The sequence below is a fragment of the Phyllobates terribilis genome, unplaced genomic scaffold, assembly GCF_046119375.1.
Source record: "Phyllobates terribilis strain yellow unplaced genomic scaffold, ASM4611937v1 Scaffold_3__8_contigs__length_932513732, whole genome shotgun sequence".
NCBI classification, from domain to species: Eukaryota; Metazoa; Chordata; class Amphibia; order Anura; family Dendrobatidae; genus Phyllobates; species Phyllobates terribilis.
In genome coordinates, this window is record NW_027362763.1 from 190155879 (window position 1) to 190173945 (window position 18067).

An 18067-nucleotide genomic window follows, 5' to 3' on the forward strand; every position below is an offset into this window, starting at 1 on the left:
TAGACAGTGGAGGCAGCAGTGGTTGCACATGCTACATTCACACAAGGGACAGTGGAAACGCCTGAATCATGATTGGAGGGCGCTCCAGTGGTTGGACCCCAAGCGATCATATATTTATCATGATCTGTCCTGCGTAGAAGTCATATATGTTGTTTACGGGTCAACATTATGGTTTAATCGCAAAAATTCTCTACCCCGGTGACTGTCAGCACAGAATGACTGTTCAAACTAAGTCCCACCGCCCAGTGCATCACGGTGGGACCAATCATATACATACAACTTCCCACCTGCTTCTTTTCTCTCAATCTCCACCTCTCCCTCTTCTTTGATTGACTTCATAGAGCCAGAGAAGGGTGAGGATAGATGGAAACCAAGCAGGTGGAAAGGTGCACTTAAATTATTGGCCCCGCCATGAAGCACCGAGCGCCTGTACTTGGTTTGGACAGTCATTCTGTGCTGACAGGCGTCCTTTTAACCTTTTCACACCATGGCTATTTTCAGTATTTTCGTTTTTTGCTCTCCTTCTTCCCAGAGCCATAACTTTTTATTTTTTCGTCAATATGACCTTATGAGGGCTTGTGTCTCTTCTATTCTTTTTTTCGGGATCTGGGGCTGGGTGAGGGATTATTTTTTGCGTGCCGAGCTGATTTTTTTTATTGATACCACTTGGAAGTAGATACAATGTTCTTATCTCCTCTTAATGCAATGTTGCAACAGACTAAAAAATTTAATTCTGAGGTTTCAATTTTTTGAAAATTGTTACGCCGTTTACTGATCTGATAAATTACTTTATATTTTGCTAGATCGGACATTTCTGAACGCGGCAACACCAAATGTGTATTATATATCATTTTTTTAATTGTTTTATTTCGAATGGGGCAAAGGGGCATGATCTGAAATTGTGTGATTTTTTATTATTAAAAACCTTTTTTCTCGCTTTTTAATTTATTTAATACTCAAGGAGACTTGAAGCTGCGACTGTCTGATCTCTTGTGCTATATATAGCAGGGCTGAAGCCCTGCTAAGTATAGCATAAGTCACGATCTCCTATGAACGCTGGCCACGAGCCGGCGTTCCCAGGAGATTCACAATGACTAGCACGGGGGTCGTTTGCAGACCTCCGGCTGTCCTGACAACCCATTGTGCCCCCCGATCAGGTGACAGGGGAGCCGTTGGGTGGGATTTGTAATGCGCTGGCTGGCGCACGTTAAATACCGCTGTTCGAGATTAACAGCAGGATTTCACTGGTTAACTCCACCCGCGGCTGTTAAAGGCACTTGATGGCTGATTAAATCAGCTGTCATGTGCAGGGAAAGATGCAGGCTCAGTGCCAGAACCGCAACAAATTCGGGGACGCGACAGGTGACGTAAATATAGGGTCATATCCCGTGAAGGGGGTTAAAGGCATTATTCAGGACTTTTAAATTTTTTCTAATCAAGGCTAAGAACCGGCGATTGTGCAGTTTCCATTAACGTCATATCGTCAGAGCAGCTTTATCTCTTCTCCTCTGCTCTGTTGTCGGGGTGTGACTGCTGAGGTTATGCTGATTGACAACTGGCTCCCTGCTGTTTAACTACGATGAGCAGGCAGTCAATTGGCATGACATTGGCAGTGATGCCCCATCGGCAGCGCAGAGCGGAACAAGAAGAGCTGCTCTGCTGACGTGAGGTCAAATGAAGTAGGCGAGATCAGCACAAGGCAGAACAGATAGCAACTAGCTGCTTGTAGGTGCTTAGCCTTTTAAGAAAAAAAAAAATACAAAAGCATAGGATTACCCTTTTAAATCAATATTACATTTCATTATATTATTATTATTTTACTATGCGCGAACAGTCATCAGCAAGGATTTACGGTACATTTTTTAGGGCACATACAGTATGTCTGCACAAAACTCTCTGAAATTACATGAGAAAATCCCACACCAATGCAGAGCTCCAGTAAAGTAAAATCACAGTATAGGGAATAAAAGCATGAGTAAGGCAAGCAGGAAACAGGTATGGCTAATGAAACAAAGCAATCTACTGTGAGAATCTTGTTGGTGTAAATTAGCATGTAAGACAAAGGCTGCATGTGACAAGCGCCCACGCATCCCTCAGAAAAGAAGTTGCTCAATAGCAGAAGTGGGGCCTGACAAGCGCCTATGATCAGGTTACAAAGCAGTTTCCACACAGACTGGCAATAATGTTCAGTCAAAACAGTGTTATCACTGAACTGCCGGTATGACAGTATCCACACAGGAGCGGAGGACTGCGAGGAGATGATCTCCTGTCAGGATACATATAGCAGGCTGTGCTCGGCAGGAGCAATAGAACACAAACTCATGCATTACTTGTTAATGAGAACTGCAGGAAGAAGGCCCTAGACTAAATCTACATGACCACTGTTGGGCCATGCGATAGGAAAGTCTCCCCGTATACATTATATGGACACAAGGATTGGGAAACCTACACATTACACCTACAAGAGCTTTCAGGACCTCTCATTCTAGATCTGTAGACATTATTATGGAGTTGGTTTTCCCTTTGTAGATATTACAGCCTCCATTCTTCTGGGAAGGTTTTCTACAAGATTTTGGAATTGTCTACAGGATTTTTTGCCCATTCATCCATAAGAGCATTTGTGAAGACAGACACTGATGTTGGAGGAGAGGCTTACCAGGTAGATACCAAACATGTTGGATGAGGTTGAGGTCAGGGCTCTGTACGTTGGGTCAAGTTCTTCCATACCAATCTTATCCATCATGCCTTTGTGGACCTTGCTTTGTACTCTATGGCACAGTTATGGTGGAACAGAAAAGGGGCTTCACCAAACTGTTCTCATAAAGATGGAAGCTACAATTGTCCAAAATGTCTTGTATGCTGAAGAATTAGGCTTTCACTTCCCTAGAACCAAGGGGCTGAGGCCGACCACTGAAAACCCCCTCCCACCATAATATCATCCCTCTTCCACCAAAATATACAGGAGGCACAATTTATTCAGGTTGGTAACGTTCTCTTGGCATTCACCAAACCCAGACCAGTCTATCAAACTGACAAGCGAGATCTGTCACTCCATAAAACACGTTTTCACGGATGTAGTGGTGGCGGCTTTACATCACTCTGACACCTAATATTGTGCTTGGAGATGTAAGTCTAGCATACAGCTCCTTCGACAAGGCAGCCCATGCCATGTGTCTCCCAGCAAGTATATAGTTTTTGTGCTCGGAGACTCGGCTCTGTAACGTTAAACGGTCTCCACTTCGTGGCCGAGTTACTGTGATCCCTACCACCTTCTAATAAGATCACTCACAGGTGATGGCGCAATATTTAGGAAGGAAGAAAGGTTATGAACTGATTTTTTAGAGGACCGCACAGTGGCTCCTACTACAGGAAGGCACTGGTATAAGTGGGATCTTTAGGATGAACCTTTTTTTTTTAGGCATATTAGTAAAGGCAGACAGCATGGCGACAGTCCAGATATTATATACAGGGGGGCGGGTGGAGGTGAGGGGCAAAAAGACTGAACAAAAAACCTGAATTCAAGGATTACCAGGTGTATCCCAATACTTTTGTCCATATTGCGTATATGCTACTGTGCCCTAAATTTGACTACAAAAGGGCAAACAAACGCCAATGGGTGGCTGTAAACCAGTCAGACATAGGCCAAAGGGACATTATTTTGGCCTCCATCCAATGAATGGAGCCTATGGATTCCTTGTACATCTCTTTCCTGGCTCATACAGTAAACGTACTCCGCACACCCAATGGGAACAGAGTCTTAAAGGAAATGTTCTTCTGATTTTTCCATCATACAACTTACTTTACTACTCTTTACTACCTAGATTAGTTTTCCTAAATCTATTGTAAAACCTGAAATCAATGGTAGCTAAGATAGAGGCACACAAGAAAACTGCAGACACATGCCGCTTACCGTCCCATGACTGGACTGTAATGGGGACAAAAAGACTGCAAGTAAGAAAGCAGCATGGAGACAAGGAAATCAGTACAAATGATAAGGAACATCCAAACATCACAATCTGAAGGCGTATAAGGGGGATCTGTCATCGGATTTCACAATACAAACTGCATACTAAACATTGAACTGGATGAGACTGGTGTACTTACCTTTAAAATCCCTTTCAAATTGCCAGTATAATCCTCAAATTACAATTGACATTTTATGAGTCCGGCTAAAACGCTCATTCTAATATTGGGATGGGATAGTTTCAAAATGGATTATACAGCCATTTTGCAATTGATTTTCAAAGTAAGTACAACAGCCTCTTAAGGTCTAAGAGATCTAAGCACCTTGTATTGTGATATCTGTATACAGATCTGCTTTAACGTTCTTTAAGCACAAACCAATTATCTAGTGTTTGTAGAGACGTCAAATTAAATGGAACCTGTGTGCGGGATTTATCACTATATAGTAAAGGTATGGCCATAATGGCGCGATTACACAGATTAAATTCATACCTTTGTTGAAGTAATCAGATCGGTGGTGATTTAGATCCAGAGATATCGATCACTCAAAACACTTGTCGCACGTGGATGGTAACAGGCGTTGCAGAGATGGAACACACCCCCAGAAGTGGTCAGGCCAGGTATTCTTAGACCAGGGTTCCTTGGCCTGACCATCTCTGGGGGTGTGCTCTGAGTTTTCCACCTCTGCAATACCTTTGGTTTATGATTAGCCAGCATCACAGGAGGTGGAAAATAGCACACGCCCCTTGATAATCTGTTACCGCCCATGTGGCAGAATGAAAAATTTAGATAAAAACTTTATCAGCTCATATGTTAGGAACAAGAAAGTCCATTACAAAATAGAAAAAATATATAATCAGCTCTTCAGCAAGTATCTAAGGATGTAGCCAGTTTAAAATGTAAAAAAGTCACAAAATACCCCCTTTAAAGGGAACCTGTCAGCCAAAAAAAAAACAAAACATTATTTAAATTGCAGCCATAGTGCTAATCTGCGGGTAAATACACATTTGAACATGTCCAGGTGTCTAACTTCAATTTCGCTGTGGTGGAAAAAAAATGAAGTCTATGGGGACAGTAGTCAGTCAGTGCTCACTACTCAGTAATCAGACCCCTGGTCCATGACTGACAGGCAGCTCTGTACAGACACTGCAGAGCAGGATGTCAGTCATGGGGCAGGGAGTGTGATCACACCACAGTGGTGCTGTCCCAATGAATGAAAGCAAGCGTGTGCAGGGAGAATAAGACTTTGTTTTCTCCCTGCAGCCACAATTTCAATTAGGCTGCCACATATTTAAAACCTTTAAAACCGGATTTACCTGCATATTACTAGTATGGCTGCAGGTAAATATTATTGCTTTTTTTGTTTGCTTATACTGACAGGTTTCTTTTAAGTAAATGGATACACACAGGAATATATTTGAATACCTTTGGATATTCATATACACCTGGCAAAGACCAGAAACGAGAGGTCAGAAGGGCCTTACTCTTAACCACTTATCAGCAATGGGAAAAGTCAGTAATGAAACAAATGTTGGGAGCTTTACAGGTAGAAACTGATGCAACAATGCAGATTTCTGATCGCGAAACAGGAGGTTAGTCCAGATTTGGGGTAAAAGTTAAAAAATTGTGGACTACAAACCTTACTTCAAGTTTCTCAATATCTTCTTCCTCTACTTGAAACTGGGATTTCTTAGTGTAACTGCTTGACCTTGTCACCTAGAAAAAAACAACAAAACTTCATTACTGTAAATGGTCTACACCGAAGTTTCAGCAATGTCTTCCAGAGAAAGGGAAGGGAAAAGGAGACGAAAAAGAGCATGAAGGCGAAGATCCTACAAGATACAGAGTGACCTTTATACCTCTATATCAAGAAAATATGCCACGACGAGGGATTTACTCCATAATGAAATTGTGTGTAGACTGCCAACTATTAGCAACAAGTCAAATGCTATTAAAAAAAAACAAAAAAACACTCCCCTGATACATGGGATTAATATGAAAAAAACACCATCTTCATTCACCTCAAAGTAGAATTTCTCATTAAACTGCGGATTACTCGTCTTTTTCTTCACTTTCGTTTTCTTTTGATCATTTCTAAAAGTCAAGGAGTCAAAAAGCTAATCAAGATACAAAGGAAAGAAGCTTCACAAACAATCACAAAGAAGGAATTTATAGGATTCCATCATGGTGGTTGTTATTTTACCACTATTTTTTTTTTTCTGGTAAAAATGACTGAAACTTTGACAAAGACCCCTAGCAAGTCTCCAATACATGGGTAGCCTAGACACACACAACGGCCAGTTCCACAGAAAGTCAATGTACCTATAAGTAGGTTTTTTTCAAGGGTAGGAGAAACCCCAGAGTACTTGAGAAATACCAGCTAAACACATGGAGGGCATATAAACTTAAAGAGGTATTCTCAGAAATAAAAGATACCCCCTATACATATTAAATGATCGCTGGGACTCCCAAAAACAAAAGCTCTGTAGAGCCCAGTCTTGAACAGAGCAGAGATGTGCATGCTCGACCAACATTGCTTTCATTGTCTTTGGGACTACAGAAAAAAGTCGAGCTTTCAGCTTTCTCCAGCAGTCCCATAGACAATAAATGGAGCAGAGGCTAAGTGTGCTGCAGAGCCCTGTTCTCAAGATCGCTGTGGATTCCAGCTTTCGGACCCCCAGTGATCAGTAAGTTATCTCTTACCCTAAGGATAGGGAATAACTTGCAATTCCGGGAATGCAATTTAATGGTTCCCTTTCTCAGACCAGTCAGGTCCCAAAGAGAAGACAAAACTGGGTCAGTGTGCAGCTCTGCGCTTTATTATATCGTGGATAATATAGGTCAGTGCAGTATCTGTGTGCAGTGCAGTGTCTGTGCGCACAGACAGCACATTGACGGAAAAGAAGTTCCTCTGCACGTGGTCTTATACAATACAAAAAACACAAGCCATCTCCTACTTAGAACGGTATTTACCTAGATGGGCCAACAAGAGACACTGAGGCATATGGATCGCAGCTCTGCCCGTTCACTAGAGGCAGCCCCTCACATTCTACAATACTGGAAAAAAAAGAAGAAATAAGTTCATTCCTAAAAATTACTTTAATTTACACAATTAAAGAATAAATGCTTTAATTTTTATTTCAGAAATCAATAGTACAAATGAAGATAAGAAACTTTGCAATATATCTTAATAGAATAATCTTTTTTTTTTTTTTCTGCTGGACTTATCGTCAATTCATGGGAAACATCTGTAGATCAGTTTTCAGTGAAGATAGATTTTCACATTGCTGAGATATAAGATGACAGTTGCTGCTCATAAAAGTCTATGGAGAGGGGAGTAGGGAGGAGCTAGGGAAAGACCGGTATTCTGCTGAAAGTTCACGTGACACAACAGTTGCACTTTAAAAGGTAACTTGCCAGCGGATTCTCTCATTCATGCTGCCCAAACTGCTGGCACCATGAATCAGATCCTGACTGCATGATGGCCGCTAGGCTCGTCCTTCTTTGACATGCTTCAGCATTTCAGAAAAAATATACTTCAATGGTCCGATTCTACCCCTGGCTGGCTCTTCCCATCGCTTCTAGAGGTGATCAATAGGTCTATCGCTTTGTAAGAGACCAATCAATCATCGGCAGCAGTGCCGGGAGGAGTCGGCCAGAGGTGGCACTGGACTAGTGTAAACTCTGGCTATAATCCTCAGCTGGATTTTTAAACGGGGTATCTGGGACTTTAAAAAAAAAATGTGCCTTGGCACTAACAGGCATGAAGTTGTTAATAGATGCAACTACCTGTCTGTTGTACCCGGCGCCGGTCATTGACCTCTACTGGAGATTCAGCTGCTCCCTGTCAACAGAGCAGCGGTTTCTCTTCCTGTTGACAGGGCGCGCCGCTGGAAGCAGAGCTTCCGGCATTCAGGATGAACGAGCGGGTCAGAGGGAAATCTCTGACCTGCTCGTTCATCCTGAATGCCGGAAGCTCGGCCTGCGGCAGCACGCAGGGTTCCGCGCATGTGCCAATTACTGTGGGGATTTTAAAAACCTATGCAGGCCCATACATAAATGTGCAAACAACACACAGAGACACGTGCCCCTGAGGAAGCCCACGCGAAACGCGCGTTGGGGCTGCAATTGTGTGTGGGTCCACACGGGTGATTTATGGGTAAGCTGCCATTTCATTGACTTAGGTCATTATATCCTTTTGCCATACTGTACACTTGATATATACTCGTTATCACATTTATATGTGTACAGCATTGAACAGTGCTGGATTATATTTATAGTATGTGTAGGAGTATCCACCAAATTGTGGCACTTGCATATAAAGGTATTCTTTTGGCTTTTGTATTGTTGTAGCAGTCCCCATACCGGTTTGTGGTCTGTGTACCCATTGCATCAATACCTGTGCTCTCAATTTATAGTTTTTATTTCTGTATTGTGCCCGTTTGTTTATATGTATTCTTGTAATAAACTATGATTATCATGCTATTAAGTTTTGGACTATTACCCAATGTCTCTTATTGGAATAAGCTGTTTTTTGAGTGTCCTTGGGTATTTACCCAATTCAGCCTGAATTCAATGATTTATGCATCATGTATGTGTTTTGGATAATATTGATCTACTAGCCTGCTAGTGTATAGGGGGTTGTCCCAGATATCCCCTTTAAAGCATAAAAAAAAAATACCTCGCTGCCGCTGCAATAATTCAGCCAAAAATCTGATTCTTGCTGCCAGTGGTTTGAGCAGCATGAATTGGGCAACAGGTTCCCTTTAAAAAATATTTTTCAGCGGATGCACGTCAGTAACTCCGCTAATTTTGCAGGTGGGCCAGTAAGAAGGCGAACACTTATACAGATCCAAACTAAAACCGATTAACCCACTATGTGCCATTCTTGCTGTGTAAAACAGCGCCCGGGTCAATAGAGAACAAAATAGTGGACATTTATTCACAGCCTAACTGCCCGAGAGGTGCACTTCAGGCTGACAGCAGCAGTAAAGGGGTGAGCTTTAAAGTCTGGATTCCTAAAACCACATCGTGTGAGCCTTTTTGGCGTTTCAGAGGGTAGAAGAATATGTAAAGGTTGCAATTTCAGCACCAATAAAACACAAATTATCAGAGAATTTGTCAAGATTATCTCAAGCAGCATGATGTAAAATATATAGCGGCATAATGGCTGCCTTTTAGGAGACGCAGCTTTGCTGTTTGCATAGGGTTTATAAAGCCGGTGAATTCATGGTATTCTTTATCCCTGGCAGGCTGGCAGAAGAGGTTAACTGTAATTTGTATTTATTCAAAGCCTCTGTACAGCCGCCTACGCTTCCTCTCTGTGTGCGTTACGGAAAAAAGGAAGTGTCCTGGTGGCTTTCAGAGCCGGCCATACTGACCACCGAGCATTGCTCACTGCACATGTGCACAGTCCGCCCAGATATACTTACTGTACCATAAGCTGCTGCACCGATCCATTGTCAGTAATCAGCTCATTAAGCTTCAGCTCCAGGTGGACTTTTCCCTGCGAGACAGAACAATTAGACATTAGCTGCTGTAAGGCTGAGTACACATCTTACAGCTCGTGAGTCACAGCGAAAGGACACATGATGGGGAGAAGGATAATGCATGAACGGGAAAAGATCTAGGGCATAACTGCACGGCCGGGGGAATAAACGGAGAGCAGATATTGCAGCACATTTCAACCCCTTCATTACATTGCAAAGAGGCAAAATTATTATAGGAGGGATACTTTTATTAACAAACCAGAACAATCATATTTGCAGGCTTCCAGAGCACAATGGACCCTTCATCAGCTAAGTTTACTAAGGTTTTGAAATATACAGAACCAGTCAAAAGTCTGGACACATCTGTCAATGCAATGGTTTTTCTTGTTCTCATTGGAATGTGCACATTGTAGATTTAGACTGAAGGCAGCAAAACCATGAGAGAACACATATGGAAACAAGGAGTACAAGTACATGGGTGAAACAAAACACAACATGTGTTACATTTTATATTCCTCAAATGACAGCTCTACACACCCTTGACATTCTTTCAAGCAGCTTTATCAGGTCATCACCTGGAAAGGCTTCCAAAGAACAGGTACACTTCATCAAGAGTTAATTTGTGGAATCACTGGCTGTCATGCAAGGTGTGGGAAAGACTAAGTGCAACACGGAGAGAAGAGGGGGAGGAAGCCCAAACACTAGGGAAAGGGGAAGTGGAGACCCCTAGGCAGATCTAATATCATCTTGCCTACCGTATCATCCCTATATAAGTTCCACACCTATCGCCGAGCAGGACCCTAAACCCTATATATCCCTAGAGCTTGGCCCTAGATAGGGAGGGGGAGGGGTGAGCACTGGTCAGGCCCCACTACAAACTAAAGACAACAAGGTAGACAAACAAAGGGGATACACTTAACTTGAGTAGACACCAGAGAGAGAACGCCAACTGAGAGAGAAAACCAACTGTCCTCCAAGGGCACCAGAGAAGAAGCCAGGAAACAGCTAGTGCTCCAAGCATGCACAAAGGTACATAGAAGTATCACCGGCGATTTCCTGCAGAAAACAGAGTTTTTAACTCGCATGCAAGGATGTTGTCAATTAACGGCAGGAGGGAGATCCTTGCTGGGTCCTAAAAGAAGGATTAAAAAGTCTTCTGCGATGCCAAGCGCAGTGACCTTCTACAGCCAGATCCAGAGCGACTGTATATAACACCTGACACACCAGTGACACTGGCCTTCGGAAAGTGTTTGGGACAATTAGCTGTATTTTGCAGAGCGAGTGCTCCACAACTGTTCCAAGCCAAAATATGGCAGGAACAACTCAACTAAGTAAAAAAGAGAAATGACAACCCACCTTCATATAAAGCTCAGTAAATCCCAAAAAAATGCTAGAACCTTGAAGGTATCAACTGTAAATCATGAAAACCATCAATCGCTAAGATGAAACTGGCTTTCATGGGGACCGCCACAGAAAAGGAAGACGAAGAATTACTTTTTCTGTATCAGAGCTAGCTGCCGCAAAATGACAGCTCTTCAGAAAACAGCCCTCATAAATGATGCACGGACATCAAGTAGCAGACATATCTCAACATCAACTACCCAAAGGAACCTGCAAGAATCAGGCTTTTATGATTAAACTGCTGTAAATAAGTCAGTACTGAGGACCAAAAACAAGAAGAGGAGACTTACTGGGGCCAAGTAACACAAGGACTGGACATTAGATCAGTGGAAATCTGTACTGTGGTCTGATGAGTCACTCTATGAGATTTTTGGTACCTACCGCCATATCGTTGTGTGAAGCAGAAAAAGCGAGCGGATAGTTTCTTCATGTGTGGTGCTCAGTGAGAAGCGTGTTGGCGTGGAGGTGCTTCTCTGGTGACAGTGTTGGCAATTTATTACAAATCCAAGGCACATTTGCCCAGAATGACTACCGCAGTATTCTGCCATCTTCCCTGGTTTGCACTTAGTGGGACCATCGTTTGTTTTGCAACAGGAGAATTACTCAAAGCACCAGAGGCAATGTATAAAGGCTATGTGACCAAGAAGGAGAGGAATGGAGTGTCCGTCTGATGACATGGCCTCCACAATCGCCCTACTTCAGCCTACTCGAGAAGGTTTGGTATGAGTTGGATCAGAGAGTGAAGGCAAAGATTCCATAAAGTGCTCACCTCCTCTGGGAACTTCCTCAAGACTGTTGGAAAGCCATTCCAGGAGATGACATGATGAAAGTTGCTTGAGAGAATGGCAAGTGGGTGTCAAGCTCTCGTCAGCGTAAAAGGGGGGTACTTTGAGGTTTACCATATTACATATTCCGGTGTGCTTCTTTACACCTTGTTTCCATATGTGTTTTGCCGCTTTCTGACTTAATCTACAATGTGCACATTCCAATAAAAGCACAGAAAACCATTGCACGAACAGGTGTGTTCACACTTATGACTGGTACTGTATGTATTTATCATTTTTCTGGATAATTTGTTACAACATTATTCCTTTTGCTTTACATCATATTTTCGCACGGCTTTCCTGCACGGGGTATATCATACTTTTAATGAATTGAACAAATTTGTCTTTCCACTTTTAATATTTTATACAAAACCTAAAACTGTGTATGGGAACTATGACTACACAATAAAATCCTATTAGGGTAAGGAACTTTTTACAGATAAAATGTCAGCATGTTCTGACTGCTTTGTTTATTTTATGCTTTTCTAGGTATTTTGCAGATTTTTTTTTCCGAAAAACCTCTAAAAGCCCCTATTCTAAAATAGGCTTACCATTTGATTTCCCCCTCTCAAATACAAATTGGTTCCAAATTCAAACGGAAGCCAATTACCTTCTAAGGACATTTTATGTACTGCTGTAACCTGGAGGAGACCCTTATAAGAATGATAAACCATTTGCACCACAAAGAAGACCACTAAAACACCCACTTTAAATTCATGACTAAATGATGACTAAGTGTGCGCGTCTCAGATACACGCTGTTATACCAACCACACGTCAATATCATTCAATTCAGTGATACAAAGAATTCCTGTTCCTCATCCATTGTAGCAGTAATCGTTACCAAGTCTACCGATCATAATGAGCTTATATTGACCACAGACCACTCTTCATCATGTATCCTATTAGGATATGTAGTGGTAAAGGACCCCCCCCCCAGTTAGTTACCTTTTACCTTGGGTAGTAGAGTATAAAATATTGGACTGTCGAGTAAAAGTTCACCAGTATTGGGCAGTGAAAACATGCGTAGCAACAGCGACTGCAGCAGCAACGGACAGCGACTGCAGCAGCAACGGACAGCGACTGCAGCAGCAACGGACAGCGACTGCAGCAGCAACGGACAGCGACTGCAGCAGCAACGGACAGCGACTGCAGCAGCAACGGACAGCGACTGCAGCAGCAACGGACAGCGACTGCAGCAGCAACGGACAGCGACTGCAGCAGCAACGGACAGCGACTGCAGCAGCAACGACAGCGACTGCAGCAGCAACGACAGCGACTGCAGCAGCAACGGACAGCGACTGCAGCAGCAACGGACAGCGACTGCAGCAGCAACGACAGCGACTGCAGCAGCAACAACAGCGACTGCAGCAGCAACAACAGCGACTGCAGCAGCAACTCTAAACTGCTTCTTTGTTGCAGATTTAATTAATTTATTTTACTCGCTTATATCACGACATTAATTCCACAGCGCTTCACAGACAATATCGGCACTGTCCCCATTGGGGTTCACAATCTAAATTCCCTATCAGTATGTCTTTGGAGTGTGGGAGGAAACCGGAGAACCTGGAGGAATAGATAATTTTGATCTACAACAAAGAAGCATATTGCAGTTGCTGCAAGTAGTTTCACTGCTTAATGCTGGTGAACTTTTACTCCACAATACAATATTTTATACTCTACTTCCCCATGTAAAAGGTTACCAAACGGGGAGGGGGAACCTTTATAACTATATACTCTAAAAGGATATATGAAAACTTATTTAGGATGACCCGAAAATTTACGTTAGTTGAAGGTAAAACACGTTGTGTAAAATGGACATCTTCAGACTAGACATGAGGACAGAAAGAAAGACGAGAAGCTCAAAAGAGAGTGAAATGATGAAAAAGCAGACAATTATTGCTACATTCTAATACACTTCCATATCACTGATCGACTCTCATTTTTACCAAATTGTTTCCCAATTTCAAAGAAAATGAAACATTGTTAAATCGCTCAGGATGTCACAGCAGTGGGTTCCCCAGAAATGAGCAAGCCCCTGAGAAAACCATCTTCTTTCTTCAAGAGCGCGCCGCTCCTCCACCTCCCAGCTTCCTGCTTGCTGGGGGTGGTGCGCTCCTGCAGCCTGATACTTCAGACTAGCAGCATGGTCACACCATTGGTCTGAGCTGTGTGATCTCTGATACGGTTAGCAGAGGTAGCTTTGCCTCTGCAGCACAGCAGTAGTGTTGGGACACTGGAGTTGGCCTGATCCTGCAAGCTTTGGAGAGATGTTTGCAAGCTGTATAGAAAGCTTGTATGCGCGTGCTTCTTGCCTAGAAAAAAGGCCACTCTGATAGGTAACATAAGCAATGAGCAGTTACCTATAAACTTATAATTTTTTTAAATTAAATTACAAAGTTGCTTCTAATGTAAGATGATTGTTGTCCAAAGGAGATTCCAAAAAACAAAAAGGGGTAGAAGTGATCGATCTATATGAATCAGGGCTGTGGAGTCGGAGTCATTTTCAATTTTGGTGGAGTCGGAGTCAGTATAAAATGTACCGACTCTGAAAATATATAATAAAATTCAATGCAGTTTGTGGGGAATATTTTTTCATGAGAATTTGGGAAAGTTATTAAATGTCCTATAAATGTCTGTACTATTCCTGATCTAAGGGTCTAGACTTTTAGCTGAGAAAACTGTGTCCTATCGTAAATTTATCACTTAAACATGAACCATGCATGAGGGAGTCGGAGGTTTGGTTTGTTTCGATGGTACTGTAGCTATGCTCATCAAACTAAGGTCTAAGGCTATGTTCACACATCTTGTTTTTTTCAGCGTTTTTTTTTCTGCAGCAAAACCTGATCTCTTGCCAAGAGGATTTGTTCAGGATTTTTCTTGCTTTTTTGCTTGTTTTTCCAGCGTTTTTTCACTGTCATTTTGTCTCTTTTATGCAAGTACATAAAGTTCAGTCAAAAAAAAAGTGTCTCATTCTGGTTTTGGCACAAAAAACGCTGAAATGGGTGAGAAATCGCTGAAAGAAGTGACATGCTCTATTTTGCCAAAAAGTATGCAAAGCACAAAATCCTGAACAAAAAAAACAATGATGTGTGCATGAGATTTCTGGAGTCTCATAGACTTTGCGGGTACTGTAAAACGCAGCAGAAATTTGCATTAAAAAAAACGCTGAAAAAAAATGTGTGAACATAGCCTCATGCCGGAAATACACTTTTTTTTTTTGCCTGAATAAGTCGTTTACACCACACACCGATGAATACATCTGTGCCATTATGTGATGTAGTGTCAGTTCGTCTTATCTAAATTTGTGAGGTCATTCTTGGTTTATCTCTGCATGTATAAGGCCTGTTAGACTAAGGCCATGCCCCACTATCAGTATTCGGTCAGTATTTTTTCTCAGGAGAGGGAGCCTAAACCAGGTGAGGAACAATCAGAGAAAAGGTATAATAGAAACAAGTCACCAATTCTGCATTTATCACCCACTCCTGGTTTTTGCTCCCACTCCTGAGAAAAAATACTGACCGAATACTGACCAAATACTGACAGTGGGGCCGTGGCCTAAGTCCTCATAGATATTAGATAAAAGTTGGAAGAAATCTTTAGTTTTGGCAGAACTGGTCACCCATCAGACATGTATAGAAGCCTCCAATTCTCCTCCGCCAAAGGCTTCAGCCAAGTTTGCTCTAATGTCATTTCAACGCCTGATCTTTTTTCTGTTTTATTGGAAGATATATGCCGCCATTAAAACGCACGCTGGGAAGAGGGGGTCGAGAGAGAGAGCAGTCGGCCAATAGGGCTATCTAAAGCTCAGAGAGATGGCCACGGATTGCTGGTATATTCCCCAAAATACTATTGTTCAGGTCTACTGCATTTTTTGGACAATAGTGAAGTCAATTCTGTGATACCTGTATCACCAGGAAAAATGAAAATTTGTAAAATAAGAATAACCAATATCTCAGTAGGCACTGATCATTACTTTCATCTCAGGTGCAGAGAGAATTCACAAGAAATCGCTTGTATCATTAAGTATGGTCAGATTAAGCAAAGTACATAGCGACTGTCAATCCAGCCTTACAGGGTATAGTTAAAGGAATTGTCCAAATTTGGGGACAATTATTTCTCTTATTTAAATGCATGTATGTTTGGCTAAAAGTTAAATGTGTAATTTAGTTTCATTACAAATATTGCACGGTTTGGCTTCTCCAGCCTCTGTGCTGCACTGTCCATTGCTGGTTATAGAATGGGTTAACTGAAAATCCATCAGGGAGCTTATGTCTTTTCAGTTTCAATAAAAATTATACATTCAACTAAGAATTGCAGAAATAAATTTTAGCAACAAAATACAAGCATTTAACTAAGAAAGAAAATATGCCAACCCCTGAGTTAATCGATAAGGAGAATTAGAATAGATTGTGGCCAAATCCAGTCTGCAGGAGGTTGAATATTGACCCAGGTCTAAGGTCAGACATAACTTAAAGGAACACATAGTAAGATGAGACATAACTGAAGTGCCCAACATGCCATGGCACAAAGACAGGACAGAGCCAGAAACAAGCCCGGGCATGTCTGAGATAGGAGCAAACACCAACAGACGTTTCCTGGTACAAGCCATCCTGTGAGGCCACTCGCTCACCCCCAGCATCCATATTATCTGTCTATTTAGTGAAATACATCCCGACAGGGCATCGGATCAGCTGCCGAGTAGTCTGCACTGTAGCAGTTCCCATGGCAGGGATAGAACACAGTTATCATCACTATGTCTGGCTATTTTGTTATTTTCTGGGCAGCTTCGCTGGTGATATGACTGAAGGTGCCCAAACACATTACACTTGAGTGAACTGATGCGCCCATGAACACTGGATTAATATTGACTGCACTGGTCAATAGAGATGGGTTCGGCCTACACTCTAATGTACATAGGGGCATCGGCCAACTGATTGTTGGGGAAGATGTTAAAGGGAACCTGTCATGTGAAAAAAAAACTAGAGTTTCCCCAGTGGGGTTTAATCTGCATGTTGAAGAGGTTGTCCACTATTTTTTGCATGTATGTCTTATCCTTAGGCTAGGTCATCAATGTCTGAACTGCCGGGGTCCAATGTAAAAGTAGTGGACAACCTCTTTGATACCGTTGTGAAGCTGCCAGGCCGCTGCTCTGAGGGCGGGGATCTGAAACATTACACCATGTGTTCTTTTTATGCCAAACTTTAAGTACATAAAGAAAAAAAATTAATTCTAGATTAAAAAAAAAGAATGTCATTTCTTGCGGAGCACATCCCACGTCCCTTATGCTTCTTTCACTTGCACACAACGGAAGCAGTAAGGCAGATCTCAGGCTGAAGAACACAACAGAATGAGATTTCCATAAAAAAAACAAATCCCTCCGGCACAGAATGTGATGTCTGGAACGTTACCTGGACTTCAGAATTAGAATCTATGGGCTGGAGAGGAAACCAGGGCTCTTTACCATAGTACCTGCACAAATCCTCTTTTTTAATGGCGACCTTTCCTATGGGAAAACAACATGAAAAAGTTCAATGAATATCCATAGTGAAATATATTGTCCACGATTAAAAAAAGAAGTTTAGAATTACAATAGGAGTTGCTTATGGCAGGGTCACTATAATAGGGAAAGAGTTAGCAATGCCGCATCGGTAGATAACACACTGTATGAATGGACCTAATGCCCTAATAACCCGGCAGTTAAAGCATTTACTGAGGTTTTGCTATCATTTTCTAGCAATTTTTTCCCACAATTGTTAAAGCAGGAATAAATGAATTGTATAGGCCAGCGTTACCCATCTAGTGGCACAGAATAAAAGCTCTACCCATTACACTTCTACAACCCCTGGCAAAAATTATGGAATCACCGGGCTCGGAGGATGTTCATTCCGTTGTTTAATACTGTTGAAAAAAAAGCAGATCACAGACATGGCACAAAACTAAAGTCATTTCAAATGGCAACTTTAGGGCTTTAAGAAACACTAAAAGAAATCAAGATTAAAAATGTGGTACTCAGTAAGGGTAATTTTTTTCAGACCAAGCAGAAGTAAAAAAATTATGGAATCACTCAATTCTGAGGAAAAAATTATGGAATCACTCAATTCTGAGGAAAAAATTATGGAATCATGAAAAACAAACACACAAAAGAACTCTCCAATACATCACTAATATTTTGTTGCACCACCTCTGGCTTTAATAACAGCTTGCAGTCTCTGAGGCATGGACTTAATGAGTGACAAACAGTACTCTTCATCAATCTGGCTCCAACTTTCTCTGATTGCTGTTGCCAGATCAGCTTTGCAGGTTGGAGCCTTGTCATGGACCATTTTCTTCAACTTCCACCGAAGATTTTCAATTGGATTGAGATCCGGACTATTTGCAGGCCATGACA

At 42.0% G+C, this 18067-nt stretch overlaps 1 protein-coding gene across 2 annotated transcripts in view; it reads right to left on the reverse strand.

The window, feature by feature from the left end:
* Positions 1 to 18067, reverse strand: part of RASA2 (RAS p21 protein activator 2) — a 90310-nt gene that overhangs the window by 32962 nt on the left and 39281 nt on the right. Inside the window, exons 4-8 of one of the 2 annotated variants that reach the window (XM_073674389.1) lie at positions 17088 to 17182; positions 9396 to 9469; positions 6937 to 7020; positions 5985 to 6057; positions 5603 to 5679 (exon numbers count right to left, since the gene is read on the reverse strand). In XM_073674389.1, the coding sequence (XP_073530490.1) occupies positions 5603 to 5679; positions 5985 to 6057; positions 6937 to 7020; positions 9396 to 9469; positions 17088 to 17182 (403 nt within the window). Of the gene's footprint in view, positions 1 to 5602; positions 5680 to 5984; positions 6058 to 6936; positions 7021 to 9395; positions 9470 to 17087; positions 17183 to 18067 lie in introns of those variants that run through there. The other variant, XM_073674390.1, reaches the window with a different exon arrangement.